Source organism: Platalea leucorodia (genome assembly GCF_965183815.1).
Source record: "Platalea leucorodia genome assembly, chromosome: 6".
Lineage (NCBI taxonomy): Eukaryota > Metazoa > Chordata > Aves > Pelecaniformes > Threskiornithidae > Platalea > Platalea leucorodia.
This window is the reverse complement of record NC_138828.1, coordinates 3718229-3744374: the sequence shown is the minus strand read 5'-3', so window position 1 is coordinate 3744374 and position 26146 is coordinate 3718229. Positions and strand designations below refer to the sequence as shown.

The window sequence follows — 26146 nt, the reverse complement described above, 5'->3', positions numbered from 1 at the left end:
ATAATTCTGAACAGCTGAATATTTAAGATTTTCACCTTTCTACGGCTATGTTAAAGGAGCTGAAGAGGTATTGTGCCAACGAACACTCAGTTTGCCAAGTGAAGATAATCTCCTTTGGGAAGATACGGCTTCAGGTGCTCTGTGCAGGAAGCAACGTGCCAGCGATTCAACCACTGATTAACCGAGGTCACACAAAAAACGCGTGTGGCATGAAAAATTAAATATACTGGGTCTGTGCTGTTATTCTAGTGATTCCAATATGGTGGCACAATTTGGAAAATATGGCTTAGGGAGTGTCTCTGCAATATTCTTTATACAGACAAGTGAGATAAAAGGCCCACTTTGTAATATAACAGTTGAAACCTGTCTACAGCGGTTTGTGCTGGATTATTCGTGTGTGTGCGGGGGTTTCCTTCCTTTTAACAATGTTAAACCATGCCACCAACAGATAAAATGTATTGTTAATTAAATCTAGGAATGTATAAGGAGCTTTGTTAAGATTTTTTGCAGTGGACTTATGTGTCCAGTATCCTTTCCTTCTGTCCTAGAGGACAGAGCAGATGGGAGAAAGTGGACAATTACTGTATAAGAAGAGGAACAGGGCCATGTGCAGCTATTACTGCTAGGCAGAGGAGATTTTTTTTTTCGCTTGGCTAACGTGCACTATCGAAACACTAAAGCATCCTGAAGTGAGGTAAGAGAGGAGGATAAATAGGGTGGGTGAGAAGTGCAATGTATTAAAGAAAGAAATTATGCAGAAGTTCACCTGCTGTTGTCATGATCAAGACATGGAGAGGAGCATCTGCAATAGAATAGATGATTTAACATCAAAAAGGAAAAGAAAGGGAAAAAAAAGAATGAGTTAAATGAAATACTGAAATATTGGAAAAATGAAACAGATTTCTAAATTAAACACATGAACATATACGTATATATGCATATTCATTACATGTGAGAAGATAGGAGCGAGTATGGAAAATAAGCCTACATAAACACCCTTGGTTACAAATGGTTACTGCTGCTACAGCAGTAAAGCTAGAGTAATCTGGTTTCTCTATATACATTCTCAAACTGGAAGTCAGATACCTAAAATGTACAGTTAGATTCGGAGTAAATCTTTTAGAACCAGATTAGGGGAAATGCTGCTTGGTTTAGGTACATCTAACATTTGGACCACAGTATATCAAAGGGTGAGGTATCTAAGGGAATTCCAGCCAGTGTTTCTGGTAACACAATAAATGATGATTTTCTTTTCTTCAAATTTCCTATCAATATATTCTGTCCTCTGCTTTCTTCCGTTTCAACATGTTTCTTGTCCTCCTTTTGTTCTGCACTACAAAATGACAAATTTCAAACGTTCAGTTTGACCTGTTCAGGCTCTTAGTAATGTGTGACATGGCCAGTCAGTTTTCTGATGGCGCTTTTTATTATATATACTCTCCGTTGCCATTTCCTTCCACTGACGTGAACAGTGATTTGCTATTAATGAAACACAACTGCTGTTTTTTCTTATTGCAACTTTCTGAATAAAGGTCATAAAGGCTATGGTATAATTTGAAAACATTTAGACTTTCAGATTTTAGAAATGACTATCAGCTGGTCGCTGCCAGGTCCTGTTTCCATAACTATTTCCCGGAAATTAATCTCACATTGGGGAAAACAATATTACGGATTCAAAATACAACACTTGAAATATATTTTGTTTACCTTGTTAGCAAGGATCCAGTCTCCTTTTTGGCAGACATGCAGCTAAGAATGATAATTCACATTATTTGTCACAGTTCAAGCTGCCCACCCTTCATCCTTCTCCCTTTTTCACTGATGGAAGCAACAACTTCCAGAAAGGTAAATTCACTAATATTATCCCAACTGTTTCACTTTGTCAGATACAAGTACTGATACGCTTGGACCATCTATTAGTCAAATAGGGACGACTTCATCAAATTATATAAACAAAATCAATATCTTTCATTAAATAGGAGTTTTACTGTGAGCAAGTCAGAACTGGAAAAACTGCAGAGCTGCCACATTATCTTACTCTAGAACACAAAAGCAAGTTAATATCAAGCATGAACTCAAAGCTCCTTGCTCGCAGTGCCATGTTCCTGAAAATATGTCAGATTTGCCTCTCTTATCTACCACACCTTTACATATTTGTCAGTAGAATGGTTAGAAATACAATCTATACAACTAAATTGTGGAATTTTTTTTTCACTGAATCACCAGAACCCAGGTATGAAAACAACATAATTTTGCACATAATTTCTACTTTAAAATCTTACCGTCAGCCTTATCTTTACCATTCACACTTAACTACTGTGGGTGATAGAGACATAAGAATATGATACTGTCAAGCAATGTCTAAATGCTGCAAGTGAAAAGAAATCTTCCCGTTCAGGGTTTTATTGCCTTCCAACTTAATGAAAAAATGTGTTCTTCTACAATAGGATATTGTGAGGTATGAGATTAAAACTGGGAAATGCATTTGCAGTTATGTAGGCATTAGTGCTGTCTCTCATAACGCTTCAGGAGGAAATTATACATAATATCCCCTAATATTACCAGCAAAGCAAAAAATCTCTACCTTATTGGGTATTTAGCACCCAAACTTCCTGGCATATTCAGACAACCTTAAATTTGCTCAATACGTAAGATCAGATAGTTTTATCAGAAGTAAATCTGATTTGCTGAAAGGAAGTTTAAATGCAGGAATTTATACTTTTTCCTTCAGCCAATGTATGAAACTATTCGGAAACTGTTAGCTGTGTAAAATGACCGGGAGATGTTTATGTTGAGATTGTCAGCACCAAAAGAGTGTTACCTCTTAAGGGATAATTATTTTCTTGTTTTTGAAATGGCTGCCAAAGACTCCGACCAGAGATCTTGCTTTTCTTTCCTTATTGATGAAATTATCAACATATTGAAACAATAGTTACATTGAAATTTTAAATGGATGGTTAAACCATTTTCCCCTTGGGAAATTTCAGACGTAGGAGAAGTTTTGGTTAGTTATGCAAAGGCTGAAATGTCTGCCCGTGAAATTCCACACCAAGAGAGCAGTTCTCTATAAATTTATCCTTTTGCTGGGGGGTGTTACGCTGTGATCCACAGAAACACTTCCCCACGATGGGAGATCAGTAAGAACCCAACAACAATTGGGGTTTAGCCACTGAAGTAGTGCAGGGAGAGAATAGTGTCGTTTTTTTCTCAGATTGCACAGAATACCAAATTAAGATCATCTGTGCCAAATAAATTACTGTCCAACACTTTGCTGACATGTTACTTCACAAAAAACGCAGTCTGAATTCAATACATTTCCAGTGTCTTGGGCAAAACCAAGGCCGTACCCTTGCTTAAAGCCACTAACGATGTTTATACAGGATTTCTTTTCAGACACTGAGAGTTTTCTTTTGTGACAGAGATATACTCCTTCAATGCGTGCACCTGAAACGTCAGCATTGTTGCTAGTTCCTAAGAACCTAGTAATAGCGCGTGTCTGTGTATGAAGGAAGGTGTAGGTGACGAGAGGGGTATAAATGACAAACGTATTTGTTGTTGTTCCAGCTAAGTGAATGCAACAATCATGCACGCAGTACTTCTACAATTGTTTCCCTTTTAAAATAAGCTCTTACAAGCGGAACTCTAGTAGTCAACCTATTTTCCTAAAAAAGAGATGTCAACAAGATGCACCCCAACAGTTTAGGCTAACTTAATGACTCGGACAAATCTAAGCAAGATAAAAATGAAGTGTTGTACAGTCTTTTCCAAAGGCTGAGTAATCATTATTATAGGCTTCTTTATCACAACATATAGTGGCAAGTTAGTTGGTATGTATAAAAAAGAAGAACGCAATTTGTATCATGTTAAATGTCACTATTTCATACAAGGCTGCAGAGAGCGTTGCTGCTATTAAAATCAGATATTCTTAGCCCACCACTAGCATCCTGGTCCAAAAAGATCACTGATCCAAAAAGATCTAAATATCACTAATAGTTTTTTAAAAGAAAAACACAAAATGATTGCACATCCAAGAAATACATGCCACTCTTCTAGAAAGTATTTAGTTCATCTTCTGCAATTGCTGGAAAGACCTACCTTTCTGAAAGTGAAAAGTAATACATCCTTTGGAAGAAGTCTGTAAAACTGCTTAGGGTTAGAATAAACCACCAAAACAATTTCAAAGCTTACATACTGACATATATATAAACACATACATACTGTACACATTAAGTCTTTTCATTTAATTTGTTAGTTTTATAGCTCAAGAAAAGCAAATCCAAACAACACTGGTCACAGCCAAATATCCTGCTACCAGCTAAAAAACTTCTCAGTGTGTGTGTCACAAATCACTCAATTTGCAATCGCAGTTATGACAATATTGTTCCTCTTCTAGATCAGGACTGCCTGTCATCCCAAATGGGACTCCAGTGTTGTTTTTTGAAAGATACGGACTGTAAGATTGTTGCAGGCCCATCTGAGATTAACAAAAAAATCTTTCTCGTTGCGATGTCCAGCCAAGCTGCGTACAACGTAGCTCCACGGAAATGAAATGCTTTTGTATGACATTGGTTTCTTATGAATTCATCGGCACATGCCTCATCAAATCTGACGGCAGGACACAAGGGTAGAATTCAGCGTAAAGAATAAAATTACTTAAAACACCGTAAGTGAGAGCACTTAAAACAAACGCACGCACAGATTTTGAGGCCAACCAGGATAAGCTTTGTAAGTACGAATTTCGCTGAGCCTGCATTTTGACCTGTCTTACTCCATTTCAATGAGCTTGCCTAAACGCAAATGCTTACAAAGAGTCAGTTGTGAGAATACATGAACATAGTGGCCGAGTGTGTAAGGCACATGATGTTTAGGTTGCTTCTCTATTACACGGTTCCTGTCATTTAAAATCCTTGGTTTCTTTTTTTATTTATCATGACAAACACTGGAGTTGGTGCTCACCTAAACTACTTCACTAGCATAGGAAGTACTCACCATCTGGAGTGATTAGGGCCTTGGTCTCAATTATTACTAACTTTAAAAAGGCACTGTATTTATTTCTCCATAAAATTCACTCAGATGCTTGTGTGTCTGTGTCAAGTGACTCATTCATTCCTCTTTAATTTGACTGAAAGCTCACTGGCATCAATTCACTGACTTGCAGTGATTTCAGTGGATAGTGTAGTACTCAGGCTTGCTTGATTGTCAGAGCTTAAGAGATCATAACAATTTATTGACACCTCTAGGAGGCAATGAATTAAAATATAACCCCTAGTTAAGTATTAGTCGAAGCTGCTGCCACTGCAGGTATTCAGTTTCTCTTTTTTTAGTATAATGCTAATTGATATACTCACCCTGAATGAATAGGGCTGGAAGAAAGAGCCACATTGTCCAAGTTTTCAGGGCCCCAGCTTAAGCGATATGAATTCCTTTCAGCTTCTTTGGCCAGAGTTGTTACCTTGGTAAGCAAAAAACCCTCCTTTTTACTATGATAAAATCAACTAATCAGCCAAACAATAAGAACATATATTTTGCACAGAAGTACCTAAAGCATTCAAACTTTTTTAAAAAAGAAAACAAAGGAGTAATAATAGCATTCAGATATTATAAATGCCTTATTGTAACATTTTGTACTTGCTCAAAGAAATCACGTTATTGGTCCCAGTGAAATAAATGCTGTGATTTACCAAAGTGGCATTTCCTAAATCTTTTTTTTTTAACTACAAGCACACTTCAGGATAGCATCTTTAAGACCAAGTGCCTTGAGTTGATTAGATCACCTGAATATTTAGCCCAATGGCTGTTAGCATCATTAAAAAAATCAGTTAAAATGGAGAACGTTATAAAGACAGTCCCTGTACTACATTCAGGCAGCTTATTCATTTATTTTGGAATAGAGTTTAATATTGCACAGCATAACGTGCCATTAAGTATCAATGAAAATTAGAGAGATTTATCTTAAAAATAAACAAAGCAGCATACACGACATGGTATCATTAGTACAATCTAAACTGGAATCTTTTTATATTTCCCTATTTATCCAACTGATGAATGAACTTAAGAGCATTTGCTTACCTGCTGGCTGGGGATTACAACCGTATCGTCAATCATGGCACTGTCCCTCAGGTAGGAGGCATGGCTCAACGTGTGGGACCTGTCTGAACTGAAGGATCGCAGGCTGGTAGGTTGGTAGGATGCCATAGCAATATATCAGCAGTACAGATGATGTTGTAAAGGTGTCATGATAGAGCGAGTGGGAGAATGAAAAAAGCGTGCTATTAGCAATATGATGCAGCTTCCAGGGGGAGTAGATAATAGTCATGGGGGGAAAAACAGAGCTTTACAAATCTGTGTTATGCTACCTTTCTGACCAAGGGCCACAAAGTCTTTCGATTGACTTATTTGCTTCAAAACGCAGAACCTAGAAATTAATCTAGATGACAGTTTATTTTATAGTCACAAATACTGTATACTTGGCTTTGTGGCACGAGAGTTTCCTTATAATAAAGAGCGTGAATTTCTTTTAAGTAAGGCTCTTTGGAGATGTTCTCTCTCCTGCTACGTCACACAAGCAAACCACTATGGAAAAAGCATTATACTAACATCTGAAGAAAAGCTGAAATGACTCTTTCTGAAGCTTTGTTACGAGCTACTCTCTCCCCTTAAAACTGTACATAAGCTTGATATTGTCCCCTGGAAGGTACACACAGCAAGGTGAATTGTGGCCAGCCGCAAGCTCCTGTGTAAAACAAAATTCTTCCTCTGTATGGCAACAGCATCTTTAGAGAGGCAGTCCAAATGTGAGCACTGTTTTCTTTGTAAGTACACACAGCTCTACAGAAAACTGGTTGCTGTAGCAATGAGGGATGCAAGGCAGTAAATAAGCTGCTTCCAAGCACTGGCTCAGAATGTAACTGCAGTATCCACTAGCAAAAAGCAAAAAAAAAAGACAAATAAGACACCACAGAAGGACATATTGAGGTAAATGGGGTTTCTGCTACCAAATAGCACTAGTTTTGTCCCTTAAATATTTACTATCAGCAGTATTACAGGAGTCATTTTTAACAACAGATCAACCACCTTCAGAGGTTGTACGTGTACTCTGTGATGTTGTTCTGTATCTTGAGGAATATAGCACATATAACTGAAGGAAGCAGGTTTTATTTTCACGGCTTACACATCCATGAGTAGTACTCATAATGACTAACACACTGGATCAGAACAGTAGGCCGTTTATCTAGATACATAGATTTTTAAGGGATAATTCATTTTCAGCAGTTAGCAATAAAAAAGTCATGTGTACATTATGGACATGAGATTCAAGTGCTTTAAATATAGGTTTTGTTGGAAATCATATTTTACCACCTGATTCAGACCAATCAGCCTTTTTTTTTTAAAATAGCTACATTCACTTAGTAATTTTTGATCCATTTTTAGAAGCAAATGGTTATCTTCTTTTTATTAGAAATATATGACATTGAAGAATAATCATGCTATTGAGCATTGACTTATATCAATGCCTATTTAGCATACTAGATGGATTGTACAAAACTAAAAGCAAAGGTAAGTATCAGCCTTAGGAAAGCCTTGAGGAAAAACCAAACCAACAATACATTATTTCTCTTATATGTCATGAAATGTCTTTCACCCAGACAAGCGGAAGTGGTGAGACATGTAAGGCTGATATTTAATGTATTATTCGGATTATGCATTTCTGGAATAAAATTCTGATTCCATTAAAACAACCAACAAAATTTCACTGGGGACAGAAGTTCACCCTAACTGTCTGCATATAACATTTCCGAAAAAAAATTATGAAAGTGAATCTTGGCTGAAGAGTATTTTGATTAAACATTTTAGCGTGAATTGGGTAGGCAGAGTACACCTTGCTTGTTCGTAACAAGAGTCCTTCAGTGCACACGTGTTCTTCGGTTGAAAAACAAGCCTCAGCAGCAGACCCCATTTGCCATCATTATCCTTGATTCGTTTCAATGTTGGACACTTTCAGAACTGCCTGGCTGCACCATGCAATGCTTGCAAGAGGTTCACCATCCAAGTTGTAGGTTCTGCTATTCAGCTAACATCATGTCCTGGATAGAAACTGAATGAACGGCAGTAGGTACTAGATTTGACTGGTTATCTGTATAGTGATTTTGTCCATATTCTTCTGCAAGTACCTGGCACTGCTACTACTACAAATAGCCCAGTACATATCCACTATGTAGTACATGCATGTAAGCTCCAGTAAATACCCAATACGTTGAGGGTATGGGTTTATCTATAGGCAAGATATGCACAACCATGATTGAGGTCTGCAGGAAATTAGAAGTCTAAATTTCTTACTACACTTGATTGCAAAACTAGCGTTCAGGTGACACTGCCCCTCTTCTGTGTGCCGTACCAGCTAAATGAAGAGCAAACCAGTAGTTAAGGTCCGCACTTCTGAGACTTAGCAATAAAGGTACTGACTGAAACGACAGTCCAGTTACAGAAGTGTAGTGGCACTGAACAGAACTTATTGTTTATTATTGTAATAAGTCTTCAGGAATTCTGTAGAAAACTAAAACCCTAAATCACAGAGACAAAACTAATGTCTAAATACACATTCTTTCCAAATCTGGTTGATAAATCTTAAGTCACAGGGGTGGTGGGGTCAACAGCACTCTGCTCAGCCCCAGAGACTGAACTGTGGAACCCAGGAATGCTACAAAGCTCCTGAACATAAGAGTGTGTCTTGCCCGTATTAGGTAATGCACAGGCATGTATCATCCACCTTTTCTAAGCCCTGAATAAAGCCCAGGTGGCATCCAGAAAATAAGAGCAGCATACTCTAGCCAAGTTTCTAATCTGGATGACCAGGAGACCACGTTGCAGTACACATCCACTTGCCTGCCTAGACAGAGCTCTAGCAATCCCTAGGCCAGTTGACTCTGTTGTTGTGGGCAGTACATGTTGTTTCAGAAGCTGGGAAAAGAACCCGGTATCATTGAAAACTGTATAAATCAGCCTTGAAAACATTTCTCTATTTAAAGATTGAAAGCCTTCCTCACACCTGTCATAGACCAGAGAGGTGGAAGGGACCTACAATGAAATGGAGTCTTTTCAAGCACTGGTGATCTGATACGGCCCAAATCAGTTCTGGCTCTCAATATCCAGAGGGAGAATCCAGCTAGGGTAGAGTCCGTTCTCTTGGGTTTTTATTCTACCGCTGTTTCGCCACATAGAGAAGGAAAACGGCTAACCTTCCCAGCAGCACAGTGACAGAAGGACAGAAGGACACCTACCAGCTGTGATCCAGTGCAGCTTCCCTGATCCTTGCTAACAGGATCTGCACAGGAACCAGGGAAGTTTCTGTGGGACAGTGGCTACGTCACCCTGTGACCTTTCTAGACAAAGAGTACTGTTGGATCAGTATTTACCGCTACGTATCACACTCATTTGAGACTACAACTACCTCCAACAGCAGCGTTGTTCCTTTGGTTCTCCAAATCAACTTCCCAGCATACAGCAGGCCTCCAAAATGGATGAACAGAGACAGGTGACAAAAAAGGATATACGGACAACGTGTTTTCATGCTATGTAATACCTACCTGGGCATGGTGCTAATGAAAGCATATGAAAAAGAATGAAGGGGAGAGAGAAATAAAATAAATAGGGAAGATGGTTACAAAAGAAAAAGACATGCTTTTAAATCAAATTGTTTAATGCATAAGATTACATGAGTCTAGACTGCTCATACTATTTTGCTTTACTGAATTTCTTGAAAAACCAAAGTCAGTATAATGCAATAACATTAAAGCAAAAGCAAAATAATTTAAGCAGTCTCTGTGAAAATTCTTACCACCAGTAACCCAACAGTGACAGAAAATGAGACCATGGAGTTAGAAAGATGTACTTTTTTCTTTCGTTCTTTCTCCCTTTATAATGTTGCTTCATTTCAACATAATCGTGCTTGATACAGGATGTGAAATAATTTGCATACAACATGAAATAAAACACATCAATTCGATGCCAGTGAAAATCTACTGAAATCCATTGACAGTATTTAAAAGCTAAAATATTCTAAATGGGAGCAGAAACTGGCTTAACGCTTGCCTGCACAATCATTTCTATACAACATGTTAAAATGAAAAACCATTAAAACTTTGTTACCGTTGAAAGCAGGTGAGAAAAGGTTTTGATTTTTAAGCATTCTGATACAGTTCATAAACATCCTCCGAGACTTAAAAAGCCACAGAGTCACTTTGTTTTCAGTGGATTCACTTGGAGCTGTCTAAAAACCAACAAAGACTCTGAGCTTGTAAGACCTGAATGCTGAGGCATTTACACATGCTGTGAGGCAAACCGAACTGTTTCCTGACATCTTTTGTTCCAGGAGCAATTCACAGCCTACTGAAGTAAACAGAATGGATCCTATTGATTTCACTGAGCTTCGGAAATGCTGCCAGAATAACGATCAAGGCTGGAAAAGGAGGGAGGTTAAAAATTCCTTCTGTTGCCAAGATCTCAACTTCTTTTTGTTCTTCCCTTTAGCGAACCCCAATTCTAAAGGCAGTAAGTCTGAAGACGTTACTGATTTACACCAGATATTGTCATTTTTGAACAGGAATGCCTGGGTAGCCTATTCTAAACTAGAACTGTGGGTGTTAATCTGCCAGTTTGAGTCTCACTTATGCTTACTAGTAAAGGCTCTCATTCTGAAAAGGGAACTCCGTATTTTTTGTAGACTATAATGACATTCTCTAAAATAAAAAAAAAAAAAAAAAAAGATTAAAGCTACAGGCGTTATTACTCCACAAATATATCTAAGCTTCAGTTCAACTTGTTAGATATCAGCAAATCAGCAAGTTTTCTGGACTGAACACACATTCTTTTTTCCAATAGTTTTTTTTTTTATTATTTACAACATAAATACTGTGCTGCGCCAGTAGAAGGAATATGATTCTTTTTCCTGCTAATTCAACCATGATGAAACAGAAAGAGTCAATGTGCTTGCCAACAATATGCTCACTGCCAATCCAACGCGGAATGACCAAGTCCATTGCTCCTATCGTTATATCCATAGCCAGCAAACTACTCTAAAAAGCTGGCTCGCCTAATGCTAAAACACCCTGCCCACCTACCCACCCATCCCCTGGCTCGTGACAGGAGGAGATGGGGACAATTCATAAGCCCTTTCCATAGACAGCTAGACTCTTCTTCCTTTGCCTGACCACAAAGACAATACAGCAAGCCACGCCTTTTCAAGAACCAAATAAGAATCACAAAGAAATTCTTCGCTAGACTCTGAGTACAGTATTAGTGCCAAATGTATTCATTTCTGGACTGGTCAGGAAATATTCCTCCTGACCACACTTTCCTCCTATGAAGTGGCGCCTGCCACACTGACATACCTAATAAAGAAATGTTGACGAGTGCATCCCGTGCCTCCCTTGAGTTACACACGCCGAGAAAGGGATTTCAAACATTTATAACAAAATGGGTGCAGAGTTATCATGAGAAAATATACGTGTCCAGGCAAATACCTGTCAGATCGTCCTCCTTCCAAGCTGTACCTTAGGTAGTTCATACCATCTAAGAACTGGCTGCTTGGTAAAGAGTCATCTCCTAGTTCTCTGAGGTCTTCTGGCCTAAGGTACTCTCCTCCATCTCCTGTCATTGTGTCATCACCTTTAAACCAATCACAGAAGGGACAGAGATAAGCACACACACAAGTATGACTTCATTTACATGTTGGGATCTAACAACTGGATGGCACAATAAACAGGAAGGCATTTTCCACTCAGGAAACACTGCAAACCACAAGCAATTAATGTATTTAATGAAACTGGCACATCAAGCAAGATGTTAAAAAAAACTGAAATCAAGGTGATTAATCAATTAGATTTAATCTAATTTTTGCTGTTGCAGATACTGGTAAGGGGCAAATTTCTTTGCTGCTCTCTAATGCATGGTTTCTCTGTTCCTTTATCCATTTCAGCTCTCTGGTCACAGCTATACTGTATCACAGCCTGACAGTTTATTATTAAATATAACCACTTACTTGACCGTAAGCTATGTGTTTTCAGCTGAAAAGGTGTTTTCTGTGGCCTTATGCCCGATAGTTGCAAATCCTAATTTAAACTCTCCATTGTCCAAACTCCACATCATACGAGGCTGTCTCACCCATGTTGCAACACCCTTCTGTGATCAGCAAAAAAATTCTTATTTCTAAAACACGGCAATATCAAGAAACTGGAAATAAGCTCACATGCATAGATGTTAACGATCATTAATCAGAAAAGTAATTCATAATGAATCAAAGCCTAAATGATCATTGGTTATCTGACACAGTAACCTTTTTGCATATACTCTGAATAACAGGGTTTAATTTTTTTTTTTTTAGGTCCAAAATGATTTTCCCCAGGAAATTCTGTCTATATGAAGTCACAGTTTGCTTTTCCCCTGCAGACTAACAAAACAGATTACATTGCCAAGCAACATGTAGATGTTTCTTTTCATTCCCATTTGCAACACGCTTTCTCTCCACAGTTTCTGCCTGGAGATTTCACTTTCCCAGTGGTTAATTACTACTGCACGAGCCTGCCAGGGGCCTGGTGTGGCCCACAGAACCGTACAACATGACCCTAGGCCACCAATATCTTCAAAGTTTCTAATTTTCTAAGCTGCATGGGCAAATGTCAAGAACCTGAAGCTCAGTTACACAAAGGAGACTGGAATTGTTATACAGGAACAGTCTTCAGGGGCTACACATCCCAGCGGCAATAATTCACCTCGATATGCTGACAAACGCGAAGGATTGTAAAGGTTAGGTAAGTGCTATCCATGCTGTTTCAAAGAGAATTCATCTGGGCGTCAGGACAGTTGCCGCTTGTGTGATTTAAAGTCTTAATAAATCAAAATTGCAAAAACCAATTACTGTCACCGCTGCTATTTCTGGTAGAGCATCTTCCCCCCGCCCTGCAAAATGTTATTGGTATTACAAGCTATAGGAGTGGTGCTCACTACTAAAGGAAGAAATCTTGATGTTTGTTTTCATGAAACAAATCAAGCTAATTTTTCTAGCTTCGTTTCAGCTAATAAATAAATAATTTATAATTTGTTATCTAAAACTAAGTAACCTTTAGAGTTTTTAAAATATTTTTTATATATATAAATATTATATGTAAAAATGAGGCCTAAATCTTTTTAGTATAACAACAAAAGCTCTTGAAAATTCCATCTGCCCACATTAAGAGGGAGAAACTGGGCACAGTTTCACAGAAAACAATAAAATGCATTTAATCACTGCATGTTTCCTGTCTTCTGACAGATGATGCCTCCTGTTTCCTGGGAATGTCGCATTATAAAGCATGGGGCTTAGTGAAAACTTGGAAGATATTAAGGCAATGCTGTTAATCAAACAGTAAAAGGAATTTCAAGTTATATTTCAAATAAACTAGATACTTATAATCATGCCAGACATTCCATCTATAATAGAAACAAAGGCAAAATCTTCACCGCTTTCATCACGCCCACATCCTTTAAAAAAAAAAAAAAAAAAATCCAAACTCCACTCTTATTTCAGTTTTGGCCTCTCATCTAAGAGCTGTCTATAATGGGTCTAAGTAACACTAGCTGTTTTATGTGATGTGAACATCTGCAAACAGTAATAAGACTATCCATGAATATTTCACATCGTCTTCGGAACATTTATCTGTTGGTAACGCAGCTTACTTGCTAGCACACTAGTCTTGAGTGAGTGAACTAGAAGTTCAAGTCACTCCCCGCCAACCCCTCGTGCCCTTCCATCCTTCCTTCATGAGATGAACTCCCCAAACAAGTAGCACATGCTAGTATACGAAGGGAAAAAAATACGTATTTAAGTCAAAATGATTGTGTAGCAACATAAAATTTCATACAGCTGTGGTTACCCGAGTGTCTTTAATTCCTGCTTTGCAGGGCAATTGCACATACGCAAAGGGAATTGTTCTGAGTCTGTGTCACAAGCACTCATTCATCCTGCCAGTACTGTTCTGTTGTCATTAAAATATCTGACACAGCTATATTCCTGAGTCTCAGCCAATTCAAACATACACAGACATCTTATCTGCTGAGAAGAAATTACATATTCAGCTGACCTCGAGCTTCTTTACACAGCAAATCTTACCAGATTGTAGTTTTGTGGCGGTACAAGAAATTATCCTTTTTAATCATGCTAGAAACAATTCATCTGCCATCACATTCCCCATCAAATTAATGACAGTAATGTTTTCGCCACTTACTAAGCAGCTCGTGACAAATATAGCCTTTGACATTGATGCTCCATGATTTGCAGTGGCCATTGACGAACTCACAGGTGCATTTCGATGAGTTACCGACTTAGTGATTTATCTTCTATTTACTTGAAAGAACACCTTCCTTTCTTCAGTGATACCAGCAGACTTTCAGAGGTTTACGTGATGGGGGAAACACAGTACAAAACACTGGGTGACCTAGCACTGTGCCCCAGTTAAAGCATTCCTGTTCAGCCTTGGCTTCAGCCCTGCTACTGCCCCTCTCTCAAATATTTCTAAAAATTTTGTCCAAATCTGCATTTCTGAATAACATCATCTTCTTCAGGGCAGGTTTGAAAGGAAATAAAATGCACTAGAAGGAAGTATCAAGCACCTGGACTCTCTTAAAAGAAAGGCTGGGGTTTTACTGGTAAGGACACTGGAACCAGAAAGAAAAAAAAAAAAAATTAAATCCCCAAACCTAGGGATCTGTTTATATTTACACAAGAAAGTGGCCAATAGCCAAGTCCCTGCACTTGCTGCTGCTATTATTTCTTCTTTGCAGAGTGTCAATAGCTCCCAGTACGATGGGTAGCTTTTCCAGAGCATAACACACAAAGTACCATGGTCCCACCACACTCGCAGCAATGAACTGGTTAGTCCATTAATCTGTTTCCAGTGGCCAAACTAGTGCCCTGGAACAAGACGCGAGCCCCCCCCCAAGCGTACATTTTGTACAGGTTTGCAACACTTGGGCTTCATTCTTTTCTCCTCAGAAGGGGGATCGAAAAAAATCAAAGGGGAGAGATCACTTGAAGCAAGGAGATGGAAACAAAGGCAAGGCCCAGGTGGCAGGGAGAAGGGATCACAGACAGTACAAGTTTAGCAGGTTCCAGGCCTGTTACTAGGAAACATGAGGAGATAGGAACCTGCTAGACAAGGTGCTAAACGTTTCTATGAGGTGTTGACCACCTACAAAAACTATTAAATCAAGTGGCCTCTTCTGCAAAGCTGGAGACCCAGCACTTTGCAGGATTGGATCCAAGAGAGGGAAAGGAAGAATGAAAATGGAACGGAGAGGTGAAAAAGAGAGAGAGTAAACCTAAGAGTCAGAATGGGAAAACTAAATAAACTTTAGGATTTAAATACTACCCTTAAGGCAAGGAAGGCCTGATACAGAAACTTATAATGGGTAAGTGAAAACTGCATTGATGGTTGTTAGTAACACTTTACACAAAGTTTTCAAAATCTGCATTAAAACAGAGCCAACCAACCAACTCGCAAAAATCCACAACTAATTAACTTTTTGCTCAAGTCAGCAATATTCATATCGTGACTCTTACTGGTCTGCTCCTCTCTTTTTTTTTCCCTTACATTTTATGCTGACCACATATTATTTCTGGGTATCACGACCCCATAATATCCAGATACAGCAATGGATCTCAATTTCTAAGATACCGGTTAGCAGGAAGGGAAGCACCTGGGCAGATCTGACTGGCCACCCAGACAGTAAATATTTGCCTTACTCTAAGCGAGTAGTACAGAGAAAACGAAAAGCTAATTTCGATGCTGATGATTTCACGTGTTTGAAGACGGGTTTTGAGCATCAGAAATCGTTGAATGGACTACTAAGAGAAACAGGCCGCATGCTGAGACCACATACCTGCTCCTTCAGTGACAGTTTGGCCGAACACACAGGATTTTACCAAACCATCGAAACTGGAGACCCACACTGATATTGCTCTACTTTACTTCTTAGTTCTCCTAAATTCTGCAAAAGGGAGGGGAATGTCCTACCTATATAGCTGCGTAAATCAAGCAACAATCTCGAACCACTTTGAGATCAAAAACGTGTTTTAAATGCAAAGTAACATTTACAAGACAGTAGCTTTGAGGCACCCAGCCACCTGCAACTCTCAGCTCAGCAAATGGGTGTTGGCTCACAGGAGAAGCGTTTCAGTAACGTTTCTAAAACAGACCAGCTTTCTTTCAGAAATTATCCTCTGATATCAGGGAGCTACGCAAATGGTTGATCAAGTAAGCAGTTTTAAAATTTGCTGGATGTGCATCTACAGAGTCAACTCGTTTAGGGAAGCCTCAACAAAGGCAGTTTCTACCATCCCTCTGGTTTTCCTGCTACGTAAGTGAATTGCAAAATACAACTGCTGTATGAGAATTGCTCTGGAATTGTTTCTCACAAAACATAGAGAAAATATAAGCAAAAGTTAAAAAAAAAAAAAAAAAAGAAAGAGGGCTGTGATAGAAACTGCCAGAAATTGCTTTTAATAGATGTTTTTAAAGCCGGATAGAGTTATGTGAGTTTGCCAAAATTATTGTTTTCTCTGCAGCATGCAGATAAGTCTACAGCTCCCCACATAAGTGCTGCTCCTTAGAAGTAACAGATGGAGAAGGAACAGCTATGGCAAGCACGATTTTTTATGGAATATGTAAGTCCCGAAGTATCCTTAAAGGAATGTGTAATGCAGAGTTTCTCCGTCACTTTCTTTGGACACCTTCGCTTCCCTAAAGTCAATCCTCTATTTAATGGCCCCCATACACTAGAAGCTTCCCTGAATTACAGTTTAGCCAATGCTTTAAATTTCTTTATTTTTAGCCAGTCAGGAAAGCAGGGTTTCATGTACGGTTTCAGATATTGATACATGACTTAACATGAACCATCATGTCAGCTATTGGTAGCTCAATGCGGCACTTGTAGAAAGACAGAAGGTAAAGAAAACGAAAAGAAAAAAACGTGTACGTCTATGCTCCGGGATCTGTGGGGAGCGGGAGACGCCTTGATTTTGTTTTCTCGCAAATTAACCTGCTGCAAAATGAATTCCAGTATTTCAGAGGTGGCTACGACGGTACTTATAAAGTTGCTTCGTTGGATCTAGGTAAGAAAGAATAAAAGCACTGCCTTTTTTAGAAGTGGACCAGAACAAACTATCCCTGCCTCCCAAAGCCACAGAAGCCTTGGTAGGTCATCGATACTAACTGGCACGCTGAAATGTCTGAGGTGCGGTGGGGCTACTACGCCACGTACAGTCAAACTGGGACTTGAATGAGTTCTCTGTGTAGTTTCGAGAGGAGCAATAAAGCGGGTCCCACAAAGAACTCCGGGCAGAAAATGACATTAAAAGACATATGAATTACATTATAAATATGAAATTATGAAATATGAAATAATGAAATATAAATATTATAAAATGACATTAAAAGAACATATGGAGAACTGATTTAGCTTTTTGTTCCATCGCAGCACTGCTTTCTTCTCATGGAAGGGGAAAACTCAACCTAAACGGGGCAAATATTTCCTATGAAATATGAAACACCTTGGGCACTAAGGAAGGAAAGCTTCGTCTAGTCCAGATATCTATGACTCCCAACAAACCCGCTGACCAAGACCCTGCATGCATTGAAATGAAAAGAGGGGAAAAAAAGTCTTTTCCTTCTTCCCAAAGATACAAAGTATTTCCTAATTTTGCCTTTGTGAAATTCACATGGCAAGTACTGCTCTTTTATGTAGCACTTTTAAGAATATTTGTAAAATGTTATGTCATTCCTTCTTTGCACTAACACACGTGTGTCTGTAGTTTGGGTCGTGCCTACACATGTTGTTGACATCATTTGTTATTGCTCATCTGGTCAATTGTACTTTTTGTCAACACTGACGCAAATGAAAACCAGCAGTTTCTTTAAAACTTTTGCCAAACTTTTTGCGACCTAACCACAATCTCCTATTTTTCATTACTAAAATGTTGACAAGTGAGCCATCTTTAGCAATTCTACCCCAATAAAAATAAAATAATTTCTTTCCAGTGACAATACTAGATATTAAAAAAAAAAGCTATATTCTCTGTGAAAGATTTCAATGAAAAATCCAAGTAAGACTTTGTTATAACGTTTTTTTTCACATTCCTAGCAACAATGTCGATCAAGTTAGAGGAGAAAACTTGAGCAGCTAACCATTATATTGAGAACCTTTTGTGTTGACAACACATGAATGAAAAAAAGGCAACCAATTTGCAGATTTTCTGTTGCATTTGCATATCTGGCACTCAAGGAAAAAAAAATTCATTTTGCTCAGGGGAAAAAAAAAAAAAAAAGAAAATATAAGTTATCTCAACAATACCATGTAAACAAAAGCAACTTTCCAGAGAAGAATCTCCCCTCCTCTTGGATGACCTTGTTAAAACGTACCAGCAAGAAACTCTTTGCATAACAAATCTTACAGGCCATCTAAAGCATACAAATTTCTAGGAAATGGGAGGTAGACATTGGGATGTTTTCTGTGCAGGTTACCATCAGTGAAGTTTTAAGAATCAACTCTTATTCACCAGCTCTTTCTTTCTGAGCACGTCTGCAAATCAGCAATCTTTGGCTATGTTTTATACTACGGGTCATAAGATGCTTAATTTAGAGTGTGAATTAATTCAGCAGTGTTATTCTGAATTTACGGTGTCTTAACGTGCAGCAACAGCAACTTACTTAAGTCTAACCAAGAGCAGTTACTGGCTGCAATTTTAACTTCCAGGTTTAATTAAGGAAAGGTATTCCTTAAGTCTTCCAACTAATTAAGCCACTACTTCAGTGGAATTATGTGCATGTCCCAGAGCAATGAATTCTGCCCAGACTTAACTGCCCTTTTCTCACGCATGCACCGAGGTATCAGCGTACTGTAAGGCCACATGTGGAGGCACTCAGGAAATTCACTGTCGTATTTTAGCACTGTTTGCTGCTGTTATAGATACTATTAATGAATTCAGTACGCTTATCAAGGTGCAAGCTGCAGTTACCACAAATACGAAGCGATACGCTTTGACAAGAGAACATTCTTGGGTACCAGAGCACGTTATCTTTTAATAATAACAACATTCACAACAATAACTAGGTGGCCAGTTAGTTCCAGGCAAGCAGTTACAAAGGTAGGTAAACAGAGAGATGTGGCATTTTCTTCACAGCTCCCAACACGCCAGGCAAAGCAGCTTATCGTTATCCCATTCTACAGCTGGAAGACTGAGATAATTGGAGTGACTTCCACAGAGTCATTCAGGAATCATCAACAGTGCCAGAAATAAATCCCTAAACTCTACTGGAGTATCTGTCTGTAAAGTAGTAACTTCTTGGTCCTTTGTGAGCGTATGTCTGAACCAGACTTACTAAGCAGTTTGAAAGTTCTCTTTGTCGATAGTTTCTCTACACTGGAGAAAATTGTCTACACTGAAAACTACTTTTTTCAATAACAAAAAGGATTTTTTCTTTTTAATCAGCAATCTGATGTAATCAGGAATGGATTAGCTGTGAACTGCTTTCTGGTATCTGAGATGCCATTTTTGATGTCCTTAAGTGACGCAGTAGTTCACAGATATGCCACTTTGTCACTGACGCGCATTCGTGAAGGGATAGCAAACCCCACTTGTACGCAGATGCTATTACTGCGAATATGTTTGAATGATGTAGTATCACAATTCTGACTAAGCTTTAAAACTAAAAAGGAAAAGAAGAGCAACTCTGTGAGAGGAAAAATGCAACAATCTGAAACTGGGTCATTATCGTATGTAGGCATTAACGCATATTTTATTTTATAAATTATTTAAGGACACGTGATGACGCTGTTTCCATTTTTAGAAACACTTCAGGAAGTTCAATGTCCTAACCACCTTCTTTTTAAGATTAGTTCATTATTTGTAATTTTTTAAAAAGAAACACAAAGCTAAAAAAAAAAAGCCAACAACATCACCTTGTGTTTCAGCCAGGTATAGGGTTGACTCTTTAGCACTTTTAGACAAGCGTCCCTCACGAAAGAGACGCTGTTTGTTCTTTGGATATGGCGATTCCAACAGATTTTTGAGACTCTATTGACTATTTGCACATGATCGTTCGCTCAACGTTTGCCTATCCCTTCTCTGCAATTGAAATGTCAGCGCTAATTACTGTGCGGTGTGAACTGACCTTTATGGCAGCCATCTCAGGGGCATGCTCCTCCCGATAATAGTGTCTCACCTTCTCCTTCAGCCTTTCTATTCCCTTCTGCCTGCAAAAGTAGTCTGGCCAAAAAATAACTTGTCAGAACAAACAAAGAGATTAATTTTCAGACAGATGAGTTCTCTGGGTTGGTTCGCCACATGGTGAAACGTTTGTGCTGACATAATGGAGGATGTGGGAAAGTGTGGTTAGATCTATGACAACTTCTTGCAGCAGCCAGAACTTAGTCTCAAAGAGACAGTGAAACCAGAGCTTTTGAAAATTCACTGGACTGAAAGGAGACCAGTGACTCCTGCTGAAAAGCAGGAGATGAGGAGGCCCGAACAGACACAAACGAGAGGTCTCTGACAACCTGTTGCACTGGCTGGTCTTGTACCGTCTATCCACTACACTTACTGTACTATCTCGGATGGGAGTCACAAAAAGAAACCATTGGCAGTTTGTACAGCTCTTTCGCCACAAAAATAACGCATGGAATGAGTACAGAGGAGCAGTAACATGCTCCTCAATACAATATTAACGTATGGAAGAATAAAAAAAAAGGTTCCTGCCTTTTCTAGATTTTCACTGACTCAGCCCTAACAGAAACATCTGCTTCTGCTTAACTTCACTAATTCTGTAGATGTCACTAAAATACATTTCACAAGATGCTTTGCAGTCATTGCCCTCGACTGCTGTAAGGATCCCTCAGGTGCAAATAGCTTCTTTTGTGCCAACAGCTTTAGAGGAACTAAACTTTGCAGCAATGCAAACAGCTAAGCCAGATACAATGATAAAAACGCACAGGTTTTTTTAGTACAACTCTATGCACACAAAGCATTTCTGCTGGCGTGGATACGTGTTTCAGAAACACTTAACAGCTAGGCCTGTGGGAATCTGTGGTGTAACCCCCATCCTCTTAAGGAGAAGCACTTCGCAATCTTCTTTGCAAGATCAGGCCACCACCTTCTAAACAGTGATTGCATTACATCTGCACTCTGCACAGTGCTGAGCAAGTAAGAATGGATGATCACCCTTAAATAGTCTTCATGGTAGACTACAGTACAGAGAAAGTAGCAGTAACACACACGTGCACGTGGGTATTCCTGTGGTGTATGAATAAACTGCTTAATAAAACTGTGCGGATACATCTTTGGCCCTGATGATCACAAAGCAGGAAAGACTTATTAATGCCACAGAGCATCTGATACATGTAGGACCATGTAACAGGCTCACAGCAGATGAAGTAGGATTTTTCAATAATCGTGTTTTTGCTAGCCTATAAAGTTTCCTTTTTTCCCTTCTTCCTTGATTCTTGCACTGAAGCTTATGAATCCAGTTTCATCTAGTCTGTTATTGGCATGGGTGTTTCTCTTTCCCTGACAACTCACACCTGCTTCTGTACTTAACTCTGATACTTATAATCTAAAAACCAGTAATCTAATTTAAAAAAAAAAAAATCAAATGCAATTTTAAATAGAAAATATAATCTGGTTCTGTTCAAAGGAAACTTTTTCTCCCCCCCCCACGTACAGTAAAAGGTAAAGAATTCTGAATAATAATACAATTGCTAAACATAAAAATGCAGTATGAAAATTAATGAAGAATTAGTGGGACTCAGTCCAACCAAAATATTTTAAAATAGGCTGCACAGAGCAGGACCTTACATACCAAGCCGAGCTATTTGATAGACTATATGGTCCTTTATTTTATACTGCTAAGACCGGATGTTGCACTTGGATTTGTTTTAGGAATATGAATACTACATTAGCAACATAACAGCATACAATTATGCTATATAACTGCTTCCCAGGCAAAATGCAATATACTTGTCACCAGTGATGAACGAGCTCCACAATGGGACCTGAAACACTTATCTGCTCAAGTACTCTTCTTGTGTTCAACTTTATAATTACATAATTACAGCTGGCAGGTTTACCGCGTCACGTTAATTTATTTCAGAACATATATTGTGTCACTTTGAAGCAGCTAAGAACACAGCATTACAGAAACCTTATTGCTAGGCTCTTATAAAGACTACGCCATGCAGCAGGATCACAGAGGCACTGTCGGTATGAGTGCTCGGTACTCAGCCTTGAGCAGCAACGTGCCAGAGTACCTATGTGGTATCTGCTGGCTGTTGACAAACAGTTGGTGTCAGATGGTAACAGAAAGCAGAGAATGTTAATTCAAAGCACCGGAGAGCATTAGTCATGCTGGATGGCCACAGCACGTTCTGCCAACATATTCAAGATACAGGTAATAAAAAATCTTGGATTTTCTGGCTTCCCTTCTTCCTCCCACCTTTCAGGAAACACACGCCCAGTCACACTTCAAAAGGAATGAAAAGGAGCAGTGTTAGGCACCCAGATTAAGCAAATTCACGTTGCTTCAACACAAAAAGATAAACCAAACAATCCAAGTTAAACAAAAAGAGAAAGCTTGTAAGTCTTACTCCACGAACTGCTGCTAACAGCACCTGTGCCACTATATGCTTCACCATCACTGAAGCGTTCGTCATCAGAGTGTTTAAAGGCTGTATGATATATAAATTGGTTTGAGAAAAAGGAACACCCTGTATTAATCCTGTAGAAGCAGGAGGACATACTAGGCTTTGTGGATTTAAAGATGGTTAAATGGTAGTTCAGAAGATCGGGAGAAAATTCAACAAAGTGAACATAAGGCTATAAGCAATTTAAAGGCCATTTATCACAGTAATTACACAAGTAGTTGAATGTTTTTCAAACAGAGAAAATGTAGCAGAAATATGCCGAGAGAAATAATTTCACTGATCATGATGCAGCAGAAAATAATTTCTTTTGAATCACACTTGTTTGCTTTCGCTTGCAGCTTTGCAAGCATTGAAAAAAAAAAGTAGTATCTGGAGCCTAAACGCCATATTTTCTCAAGAGTGTAACTCATTTATCAGCATAAATCCCAGTTCAAAAAGTAACACAAGGAGTTTAGGAACATGAACGTCATTAGCTTCCAGGACCATTTAGAACCACAAGTGCATTTCTGTTCTTTGTAAAAGAAAAAAACCCAACCCTGTAACCTGTGTTCCTAAATCCCTAGGATTTCTTGAAATGCTCTACAAATTATTTGCATGAAATAATAATAACCATAAAATGGCATACGTAAGATACTGTAATATTAATTAACACTGTCAAGAGTAAAAAAGAACTTAGAAAATTCTTGCAAACGTGTATATTTATCAGATGCCATTGCGATTAAAATTTGTAAGACCTCACTTGTGAACTTTTAGAAAGGGATGTTTTTAAGCTATTTCCTTAATTCTGTGCTGTATAAAACCGCAGTACTTTATCAGTCCCTCCAGAAGTTCACAGAAATTTTCTTGGGGCTTAACTAAGAGGTACAACATATGCCTCCTGTCTGTACATACGACAGACTCTGAAACCAAAGTGCCAAACTTGTTAGCATGTTGTTACTTTAAGTCATGCTGTACGTATCCGTGATTCGTGTGTGCCAAAAGCTCCCTCGCGGGAACAGGCTCCTCACCTTCTACCTTATGCATCTTCTTACACAAATGTTTCCAGTTAGGCAGAACTCCTAGATATATGTATCTGAAATAGGTGGCATTGATCCAAAAAATTTACTGCTCAAGTTTCTCTTTAAGGGAGGGTCAAACCCAGCTTTGGGACAGATCTACATTTAAATTTCAAAATCTGAAGTCAGGAAATGTTCTCATTCGTTGATTTGGTTCAGATAAGCTTTTTCTGAAAAAGATGTAAGGGTCCAGGATTTTTGGGTTGGGTCAACTTTTGGCATCTTTTTTCAAATGCCATAATGACTACATCATTAAAAAAAAGGGCATTACATAGAACTTCATTTCAAGCACTGCAAAATGAAGATGTCAAAGTACTCAAGCAGCTATCTTGAGCCTATATTACAGGTTACATAAGTGATACGGAATAGGAATTAGCAAAGTTGCTCACCTTCTTCATCTGAAACATCCAGGACCTCAGTCATTGTCTCAGGTACATTTAGCTTGTGCTTCTCTGTTACAGTCTGCAAAGACAGAATCATCAATCCTCAAATTAAACACCAAAAGAAGCAGCAAAGTTTACAGCAGGATATTTTCAACAGCAACCGCAGTGGGATCTGCTGTGACATTCTATAACGTGTTTCCCCTTCCCCTAACTCTACTTTTCATCTTTACTCCAGAAGCTCCTATTCTCAGTGCTGCATAAAGTAACATTTATTGTGGCAGAAAAGTACAAAAAATAAAGATAATGAGCTGGTCAGAGGAATAAAAGAAAATAAAGCTCTCACCAAATTTATTTATAAATGGTTCATGTAGAACAATTCAGCTCAATGTTTCCAAGATGATTTTTAAAATGAATTAGGTAATGTCTAGAGAAGAGCTTCAGAAAGTTGTATGTGGCATATGGAAATTATTAAATCGTAAAGCATTTGGAAATGAAGTTATAAATGATGTGAAATTTTTAAACTAAAAAAAGATGTGAAGGATTTACACAAATCACTTGAAACATTTCTCTCTCCCCCCCCCCGCCCCCCCAAGTGACTACACTGCATATTAATGATATCCTTTTCATAAATCACATATATTCCCCCAAATCACATATACATCGGGGGGGGGAGGGGGAAGTTATTTGAAGATTCTGATACATTTTGTGCATCTAAAAGCTTAAAATATCGTGGTACAAGGCAAGTACGGACTGAGGACTGTTGGGAGGACACTTAGGAGAACACTGGAAGATTTTTTCATATGATTTTCTCTTCATAAATGACTTCCAGGAGGAAACAGAAGATGTTCAGGGGTGCTGAATCAAGAATGGGGACATCCTTTTAGCATCAAGATACACACTGGAGGAGGAGATGAAGAGCATGAGAGAAATTGTAGGAAGTGCAAGGTGTGAAAAGTTGCCTGCAGGAAACTCTTCAGTGTGTCATGATGCAGGAGACAAAACGCCAAGGACTTAAAGAGCAGTGGTCAGAACAGCATTAGTCACAACAGAAAAATAAATATTTCCCTGGCTCCACCCGGATCTGCAGCCAGTCAGCTGAACTGGGGAGCTGTGGAGGGGAGTCAACACATCGCCCTTTAAGGTATGTAGGAGCAGATGTGCCCCTTTGGCATGGAGAGGAATGTCAGGGGGCCACGTGTCTTGTGAAACTCTCCCTGAGGTAGTACTTCACTCCCTATTGTGGATGCTATCTATCAAGCATAAATTAACATTACACGCAGAAGTAGTGAAAGAGCACACAATCTGAGGGATAATTAATGTCAGCCAAATCCCAGGTCCCTTATGCAATATGCTTTTGGGAAAATGCCCATTGATATCAAGCAGTGAAGTCAACAGCAGTTTTTGTTGCACAAAACTTACTAGGTATTTCCCGATTCTGTTTCATACTTCTCTATTTCTAACAAACTGACAAGATATTATTATAAGATACTGCACTTCTATAAATAACAAGGTTACCAACAGTGTAATTACTTTGGAAATTTGTTTTACGTTTTAGAAATATATTTAACTGTGACAGCAGTTTTCAGTTCACGCTCCTGAAGACCAGGGAAAGAACAATGCCCTTTGCTTCAAACAGCCACCCCAATTAGGCCTCCTAAATTCACTCTGACCCTTGATTCAAGACCATTAATTATTTCTGTTGCAGTATTTTTCATACCACACACTCTGTGTTGAAAATTAGGTTATATTCAACGAATGCCTCCACCAATATGCCTGGCTTTCCCCCCCTGCATTCCCATGGCTTCCCTCAGACAGAAATGTCAGGCAGCAGCAGGGTGACAAAGCCAGTGACGACAGAGGGGGAGGATGCTATCATTCAGGTGATTTTGACCTCGTCTCTTCAACGATACAGTAGTAAGTTAACAAATATGTCGTAAATTTTAAAAAAATCACTGACACTGGGCTAAAGAAATAAACCCAGGT

General features: G+C 38.8%; 1 protein-coding gene across 1 annotated transcript in view; it reads right to left on the bottom strand.

The window, feature by feature from the left end:
- ANK2 (ankyrin 2) overlaps positions 1-26146 on the bottom strand; it is a gene marked incomplete at its 5' end in the record, with an annotated part of 252201 nt that overhangs the window by 58007 nt on the left and 168048 nt on the right. Inside the window, 7 exons of the mRNA XM_082314755.1 lie at positions 767-802; positions 1708-1749; positions 5349-5452; positions 6070-6172; positions 11520-11664; positions 22669-22749; positions 24170-24242. Coding sequence (XP_082170881.1) covers positions 767-802; positions 1708-1749; positions 5349-5452; positions 6070-6172; positions 11520-11664; positions 22669-22749; positions 24170-24242 — 584 coding nt within the window. The remainder of the gene's footprint in view (positions 1-766; positions 803-1707; positions 1750-5348; positions 5453-6069; positions 6173-11519; positions 11665-22668; positions 22750-24169; positions 24243-26146) is intronic.